The sequence below is a fragment of the Microplitis demolitor genome, chromosome 4 (assembly GCF_026212275.2).
Source record: "Microplitis demolitor isolate Queensland-Clemson2020A chromosome 4, iyMicDemo2.1a, whole genome shotgun sequence".
NCBI lineage: Eukaryota > Metazoa > Arthropoda > Insecta > Hymenoptera > Braconidae > Microplitis > Microplitis demolitor.
This window is the reverse complement of record NC_068548.1, coordinates 10,188,592-10,197,547: the sequence shown is the minus strand read 5'-3', so window position 1 is coordinate 10,197,547 and position 8,956 is coordinate 10,188,592. Positions and strand designations below refer to the sequence as shown.

Genomic DNA, 8,956 nt, shown 5'->3' with positions numbered 1-8,956 from the left:
GTGTTAATTATAGTCGCATTCGCTTCAATATAAGTTCTCATAATTTTAAGTGTAAATAAGTGTAAATAAATCTATAATTTATTTATTGATAAAATCTGTGTAATTTTTAATTGTTTAATTCACCTCGCCTAAACCAGATCCAATTAGTTTATTCGCTCATTTCACATTTTGGTCCTTCGAGCCGGATCTGGCGAAAATTAAACAATTAAAAATTATTAAAAAAAAATTGTGAGAAAAAGTGCAGTGCCAGTTTGCATCGTGAAAATCGCTAAGTGCCGTGGGCATTGCTGAGCACTGCTAGAGTGCTGCCCGGGGTGATCTATTTTACACACCGGTGTAAAAAGGACACTTAATCAAAAAAAAAAAGATCGAAAACTTAGCGTCGGGTTCACGTCATCGCGTCCATTTTGTGTGCCACGTCAAACCAAGATGGCCGCCGAAGCTCAAGTCGCTCTTCAAATGAACCGCATCGACACGATGCGCAATATGTCTGCTCGCTTAACTGACGCTGTACTAGCTAACCAAGGTGCCGCCGCTATTGATGCTGAACTCGCTATCATCAATGATTTGTGGAATCGCTTCAACACAACTCATGAGAGATTATTCGACGATGTACCTGAGATCGTTGAAAATGAATACCACACAGGTAATGCATACGGTACAGCTAATCTCATATACACAGAGCTCAGAGTGAGACTCAGCGCCGCTAGACCTGCTCCAGATCCTGCTCATGAAACCCAGCCCGCTAATCATGATCAGACCGCATGATCAGACTTTGGAGGCGCGCATAAATCCAACTTGCCGCAAATTAAACTACCAACCTCCCAGGGTTCTTATGACGAGTGGGACTCGCTCAAGGACCTGTTTACTTCGCTCATTATTAATGAAGATTCGCTAACCGGGTCACAAAAAATGCATTACCTGAAGACGCAGGTAAAAGGTGAGGCCGCTGCACTACTCGCTAATCTACAGATCACTGATGACGCTTTCCAACCCGCTTGGGAATTACTGAATACTTGCTACACAAATCCACGTCGATTGCTTGACATGCACATCGATGATTTGTTGGATCGTCAACCGGTGACTTCACACTCCGCTGCTGATCTGGATGCGCTGCTACTCGCTAATAAAAAATCGCTGGACGCCATCGCTGCTTTGGGAATACCAATTGGTGAGTTGGACCCATTTTTAATTCGCTTGACTGTTCGCTGTTTGCCATCGGACTTGAGAGTGGAATGGATGGCTTCGCTTGGGTTATCGAATGTTTTTCCCACCTTCCAACAATTACACGACATGCTAAAAGCAAAGGTGCGTGCGTGGGAAAATTCAGAGATTGGCTCAAACATAACCTCTACACAACCTAAGAGTGCTAGTGAAAGACCACCATCACCTAAAAATTACGCTAAGTCAGCCGCTACAACCAAGCAAGTGAAGTTTGGGAACAGTCGACCCGCTACCTCATCAACGCCATCTACATCTACTGGTTCCGCTAGCTACGTTGCTTTCACTCCCAGGGATCGTACGAGTGAACCGGGCATGTGCCCAATCTGCAAGGAGAAGCACTTTGTTCTCTTTTGCCCCAGCTACCAGAAGGCGTCGCCACTGAACCGAAGGACGATTGTTCAGCATTACCGCTTATGCTTTAACTGTTTGGGACGCCATCGCTACGCTGACTGCAGGACTAAGCAGAAGTGCCGCCATTGTGATCAGCCACATCACACGTCGACTCATCTTGACGATGGTGCTGCCGCTAAACCAGCACAGGACGCTCCTGTAGCTGACCCAGGTAACAAATAGTTCCAATTTTGGTAACTTTTGTTTTGAATTCGCTAACTTAGTCTGCTTTCAGCTCATTCGCTCAATGTTTTACTCGCTACCGCTATTGTTAAGTTGAATTCGCTAACAGGAAGTACATGTACAGCCCGTGTACTTATTGATCAAGGATCGGAGTTATCCTTTGTGACGCATTCGCTAATCAAGAAGCTGGATATTCAACTCAGTAAAGCAGCTGTACCATTACGTGGAATTGGTAATGTGTCAGCTGGGCATTCGCTTGGGTCATGCAAGATGACGCTGCATTCGCTACACAACAACGCTTCTATTACCATCCAAGCTCATGTGCTTGCTCTATTGACGGTAAACTTACCGTCATTTACGCTAACTAAGAAGAAGAAATGGCCGCATATAACTGGGCTACAACTCGCTGATCCAGACTTCTTGACATCAAGACCTATTGACATCATTCTGGGTGCAGCACCAGCTGCACATATAATCAACGCTAAAATACGAAAAGGAAGTGAAAATGACCCAATCGCTCAGTCAACATCACTTGGTTGGATCATATATGGATCTGTGGACACCGCTACATCAAAATTGACCGCTCATGGTCATCATGTCGCTGTTGATGATCAACTACAAGACTTGTTAACCAAGTTTTGGTACCAAGAAGAGCCACAGACAGAATTCGCTACACGCTATACTGAAGAAGAAGAAGAGTGTGAACAACACTTTGTCAATACACACTACAGACAGTCTGATGGTCGATATGTCGTTCGCTTGCCGCTTAAATCTTCGCCAAGTCAACTGGGTGATTCGCTCAGAGCTGCACAATACGCTTTACTACGTCTTCGCAAACGACTGGAAGCTGATCCAGTCTACAAGAAGTTGTACTTCGACTTCCTGAAGGAGTATGAAGACTTGGGGCACATGAAACGTCTGAAATTAAAGGAATTACCACCGAACAGCTACCTGTTGCCTCATCATGGGGTTCTGAAAGAGCAGAGCGCTACCACCAAGCTCAGAGTGGTATTCAATGGGTCCTGGAAAACTACATCTGGCGTATCTGTCAACGAGATACTTCATGTGGGCCCAAAGATCCAAGTTGACATCAGTGATGTACTTATTCGCATTCGGTGCCATCGCTATTTATTCGCTACTGACGTTACAAAAATGTTTCGTCAGATTGCAGTTGACAAGGAAGATCATCATCTACAGTGCATACTCTGGTTTGACGAAGATGACATCCCAATAGTATTTGCACTCGCTACTGTTACTTATGGAACAACATCGGCTCCATATCTCGCTGGAAGAGCACTCTTACAACTCGCTGAAGACGAAGGGAAAAAATTTCCGAAGGCTGTCGAACCGCTAACTAATACACGCTACGTTGACGACATCTATGGAGGTGCAGATGAACTCGCTGAGGCAATCCAAGTTGCTCTCGACACAAAAAATATGTGCGCCACAGGATGTTTTCCGCTTGCCAAGTGGGCAAGTAATTCAACTGAATTACTTTCTCAAGTCGCTCCAAGTGAAACCCAAGAAGATACACCAAGAGAGCTTGGGGATACTACAGTAAAAGTGCTCGGGCTAATCTGGAATTCAACACAGGATAAATTCCAGTTCGGATATTCGCTTCCAGAAGCATCACCAACAACTAAACGCACAATTTTATCTGAAATTGCTCGCTTGTTTGACCCACTGGGTTTCTTGGCACCGATTATCGTGAGAGCCAAGATGTTCATGCAGAAGCTCTGGCTGCAGAACTTTGACTGGGATGCTACGCTATCACCGTCGCTTCTTCAAGAATGGAATTTGTTTCGAGATGAACTACATCAGATCTCGAAGATTCAGATACCTCGCTGGAATCATGTTAAAAATGGTGTATCAATTGAATTACATGGATTCTCTGACGCTTCACAACTCGCTATGGCTGCTGTAGTTTATCTAAAAGTTACTGACGCTACTGGAAGCTCCAATATCTCGCTAGTGTGTGCCAAAACACAAGTTGCACCACTGAAGCCTATAACTATACCAAGAATGGAGCTCAATGCCGCTGTCTTACTCGCTCAACTGATACTCTACGTCAAGAAGGTTTTGAAACTTGAAAACGTTCCAGTTTTCATGTGGACAGACTCCGCTGTATCCTTAACGTGGATACGAAACAACCCAGCTAGATGGAAAGTCTACATTCGCAACAGAGTTACCAAGATTCAAGAATCGCTACCAAGTGTCAACTGGGATTTTGTTCCTGGAAAACTTAACCCAGCTGACTGCGCTTCAAGAGGTTTAACAGCAGCCAAACTAGAACAGCATTCGCTATGGTGGACGGGACCAAAGTGGCTCAGTCAATCAAAAGATAACTGGCCATCCTTTGATATCCCTACGCAGACGGTATCACATCTTGAAGAACGTCCAGGTCTGGTTTTTACCATCTTCAAGGCAGATTCACACCCGCTATACACGCTACTAGAAAAATTCTCTAAGTTGTCACCTTTACTTCGCACGCTTGGAATCTGTCTTCGTGCCATCGCTAAATTTAAAAAAGTGCCACAGTCCACACTGGACACACCACTCTCTACAGTTGACCTGGAACTCGCTAAGACTTTGCTGATCAAGTATACTCAAAGTCAGTACTATTCGCAAGAGCTGAAACTATTGAAGGATGGTGATTCTCTACACCGAAGTCATCATCTCGCTAAATTGATTCCCTACGTCGACTACAACGGAGTACTCAGAGTTGGCGGTCGCTTGAAGAATTCGCTGCTGGATGATGAACAGAAAAATCCAGCTATTTTACCAAGGTCATCACGCTTAAGTACGCTATTGATAGATCATTCGCATCGAAGAACATACCATGGGGGAACTCAATTGACTCTCGCTGATCTACGGAGATCTGTCTGGATAGAAGGTGGTCGAGTTCCAGTCAGATCACACATTCTTCGCTGCGTCGTGTGCACGAGACATAGAGGTGTTCGCGCACAACAATTAATGGGACAATTGCCATCCGCTCGTGTAAGACCATCTAAAGCATTCTTACACACTGGAATAGACTACGCTGGGCCAGTAACACTGAAGACTTTCCAAGGTCGAGGTGCCAAAACCTATAAAGGATGGATCGCTGTGTTTGTATGTCTCGCTACGTCCGCTATACATATTGAAATTGTCACCGATTACTCTACTGACGCTTTCGTCGCAGCATTTAGAAGATTCACTAGTCGAAGAGGCGCCTGCAGTATCCTATACTCGGACTGTGGTACAAATTTTGTAGGAGCAGACGCCACGCTAAAGAAAGAATTCGCAGCAGGATCGAGACAGCTAAAAGAACTTCAGTATTTACTCGCTACAGATGGCACAGACTGGAAGTTCAACCCACCAAGTGCTCCCCACTTTGGTGGCAAGTGGGAAGCAGCCGTAAAGTCAATCAAGTTCCATCTCATACGAACTATTGGTGAATCGCTATTGACTTACGACCAACTCGCTACAGTCTTAACACAAATTGAGGCTGTGTTAAATTCAAGACCGATCGCTCCGCTATCTGAAGATCCTGCAGATTTAACCGCTCTAACTCCTGGACATTTTCTCATCGGTGAACCACTAATCGCCGTACCTGGGCCCTCGCTACTGGAAAATAATTCAGCTACGTTGTCACGCTGGCAACAATTACAACAAATGTTCCAGAGATTTTGGAGTAGATGGTCATCAGAGTACCTGCAACGTCATCAATCTATTTCGAAGTGGCATAATCCGCAAAACAACATCAAAGTGGGTTCATTAGTCTTGTTGACTGATGAAAGATTCCCACCATCAAAATGGCCGCTTGCTCGAGTACTCGCATTACATCCAGGCAGAGATGGCCTGACTCGAGTAGTCACGCTGAAGACCGCTACCACGGAACTTGTACGACCAATCGCTAAGCTGTGTGTACTACCAGTGCACTCTCCAGAAGACAATCCAGTCGACACAGTCGCCAGCGCTGGGGAGAATGTTCAGTCACGAGCTTGATTAATTTAAATCAAGCTTCGTGCATTTCCGCTCGGTTCGGGAGAAGCCGAGCTCGCTACTAACTGAAGTTCAGAATAGTGCCGGGTCACTCGCTATTTGGGCCCGGCACATACTATTTCTAACTCAGGATCGTGTCAAGACGTCCTGAGAACCCGCTACAAGCTGACCAATCACAAAATTCGCTTCCTGTTGGCGCGCTTTTAAGCCAATGGGAAAATTCGTTATAGGCAGCAAGGCTGCCACGTCGACACCAAGCGTCTCGACGACTCAACGACGCTACCAATTTTCATTCTTCAACTATCTGTCTAACCGCTTCGCTCAGAGTTTCTACAACGTGTCTTTGCTACTTGCAACCTCGTGCTTGAACCGCTTCGCTTATTATTTCTTGTGTGATACTAAACTAAAACCGCTACGCTGAATTATCCTCAATATTTAGACAGTATATCAAGGCTGCTATTTATTGAGAATAAATAAACTTTTCTGTCGCCAATAATTAATTGTTAATTAATTATTGTTGAGTTAACCGCTACTGACCACGTGTCAATTTATACGTGAATAAACTATCTGAGTTGCATTCGCTATCGCGTGTTAATTATAGTCGCATTCGCTTCAATATAAGTTCTCATAATTTTAAGTGTAAATAAGTGTAAATAAATCTATAATTTATTTATTGATAAAATCTGTGTAATTTTTAATTGTTTAATTCACCTCGCCTAAACCAGATCCAATTAGTTTATTCGCTCATTTCACATAGTTTCTTTATCATCATATTGCTTTGTAATTACCTCTGTTAGGATAAATTGAGCGTCGAAACCCTTTGCATTGTGAGTAATGCAGATCACTTTCTTACAATTCGGTAAATTACTTAACTCAAAAACATAATCTACAAACCTTTTTACACAATCTTCACCGTAAAAGATGGTCTCGCTTATACTGCAATTGGTGCAGTTGACTATATGTGGGTCAAGATAAATATCGGTATTATTATTGCATAAGTCACATACAGCCTGGGCAACACAGAGTGTCGGAATATGTAGATTTACTGTATCACTATTCTGCAATTTAGTATCCTGTCGCGTTAAGTCATAATAAATAAACTTAATGTATTTTTTTGAATCTTGCACTTCTCAAGCTGGAAGGATAAAACAGAAATGTCATTCTTCGCATGGTTTATTACATACAGCACACATTATTTTACCATAAACGTGTTGGATCTTAGAGAGTCTTGGGTAAACAAAAACTTTACACTGTACACAAAACTGAATGTTTTCACAAACGGACTTGTTACCTTCATATGAACCAGACTGAAGATGAATGATAGTTATAACAATCTTCCCCATAGAACGTTCTCTTATAAGCATCGCAAAATATACTATCGTTAGTGGTATTATACGGTGGTTTCTTATAACATTTGTAGCAAATTAGAGGACAATTTCTATGCTCATAAGGATTCTTGAAAGGCTTATGACAGGGTTCACAATAATGCCGGGCTGCTTAAAGACTTAAAATAGTATTAATGTACTCAATATAATTTTCTTGCCGATAATAGAGAATCCGTAATGTATAAAGTACACTTCGATTTTGGCGTGACAGGATAGATGTGCCGTCAAAAATTACTTCATGTAGTTTTTCAGATAGCTTGGTTTTCAATCGATAAATTATTATTGCAATCTGCTGACGAGCATAGTAATCTTGAAATTTTTTCACTTCTTTAAGTCCACATCTATTTTCAGGTATATATGTTATTCCTGCCACTGCTATCAGTTCCCTTGCCTTGATTTCCTGATAACGCATTTTTTATAGTCCGACACAGTTTTCCGACAAGCGTAAAAACATTTATAATTATCCGTTACATCCCCATGACATCTTTGTGAATAACTAATTTTCAGAAATTAAATAATTATTCATAGAATTAATATTCAATTTTTCAGTAATATATAATCAGCTATTTTCAGCTATGTTAGGACAATAAAAATCTAATAACAAAGATGCACGGAGACAATTTAAATAAAATGAATACCTTTTTCTATCAAACCCTGTCCCTGAACATAATTTTTTTTCTTGAAAAGATTCCAAACATTGAGTTAAGTCATTGATAGACTTTATCAGTATATCCAATTTTTTTCAACGCGTTCTACGTATGTAACCTGTAATAGTTGATAACATTTAACATTCAAAGCTTTTATTCATTAAAGAATGATAACGTATTCTTTTTTCAAGAATCTTGAAATTAAATTAAATTTTGTTTTTACCAAAACGGATCCATCGTCACTTAATTTTAATTGAGCTTTTTCCTTAAATTTTATACAATTTAATTGGAGTGCTATTAATTAATACCAGGAAAACAACTCCAACCGATTAGAAACAATGCATTTAGCTCTACAATTTCATTTTTTCAATTTTTTCATCATCATCGAGATAAATCTAGAAAAATGAAATTTTTGTTGAAATATGTATGAAAATACATTCAACTATGTAATAAAACATTATGCTTACTTTATTGTTATAATCTATGCTATGCTCGGAATGTTTTACTCTTTTGATTCTCATATTTTCATCAGGATAAATTAATTTTCTTTCGACAGAGGCTCTTAGATAGTCTTTTTCTCGCACGAAATTGCCTTCTGAATGTTCTTCTTGCTGCTGAAACTCATTCTGTTGCTTTTCCTGCTCCTGAAACTCTTTTTGCTGCTGAAACTCCTCCTGCTGCAAAAACTCTTCCTGCTGCTGAAACTGTTCCTGCTGTTGTTGTAGCTGCTGCTGTTGGCACTGTTGATATTCCTTGCCTTGTATTCCGACCCTCTTATTCAGAACTTGAACATCACTGTAGTAAATTGTTGTACATTGTGGTGGATCAACAATCAGTGAGATTGAATTGAAAATTCAGGTCATACGTCCTTTCGGAATTCTATTAATCTCTCCATCAGGTAAATTAGTAACATAAGAATGTTGAATTGAATTTTTAGGAAAAAGCAAATCACAAACGTACTGACGACTATTTAATTCTGTTGACAGATTTTATTCACTCTTGACGTTGTGTTAGACTTTATTCAAAAATGCATAAAATAGTGAAATATATTTATTGATTGAGTTTTTTTATCATAAAAAAAACAATCACAATGCTATTAAAATACTTATACTTTTTAATTTATCCGGTTCATCGCTAAATATA

The 8,956-nt window shown here is 40.9% G+C and overlaps 1 protein-coding gene across 1 annotated transcript; it reads left to right on the top strand.

The window, feature by feature from the left end:
- Positions 1 to 912: 912 nt before the first annotated feature.
- LOC128667529 (uncharacterized) lies at positions 913 to 8,663 on the top strand. Its single transcript, XM_053737898.1, has 3 exons — positions 913 to 1,786; positions 1,850 to 2,784; positions 8,370 to 8,663. Exons 1-3 carry the CDS (start codon positions 913 to 915, stop codon positions 8,661 to 8,663), a joined length of 2,103 nt encoding a protein of 700 aa, XP_053593873.1.
- The last annotated feature ends 293 nt before the right edge of the window (positions 8,664 to 8,956 follow it).

Bases quoted from the DNA above. Each gene is read 5' to 3' on its own strand.
- LOC128667529 (XM_053737898.1), top strand. From the start codon at position 913: ATGCATTACCTGAAGACGCAGGTAAAAGGTGAGGCCGCTGCACTACTC. The intron at 1,787-1,849 runs GTAACAAATAGT...GTCTGCTTTCAG, and splicing joins CGCTCCTGTAGCTGACCCAG to CTCATTCGCTCAATGTTTTA. The intron at 2,785-8,369 runs GCTACCACCAAG...TTCTTTCGACAG, and splicing joins GGGTTCTGAAAGAGCAGAGC to AGGCTCTTAGATAGTCTTTT.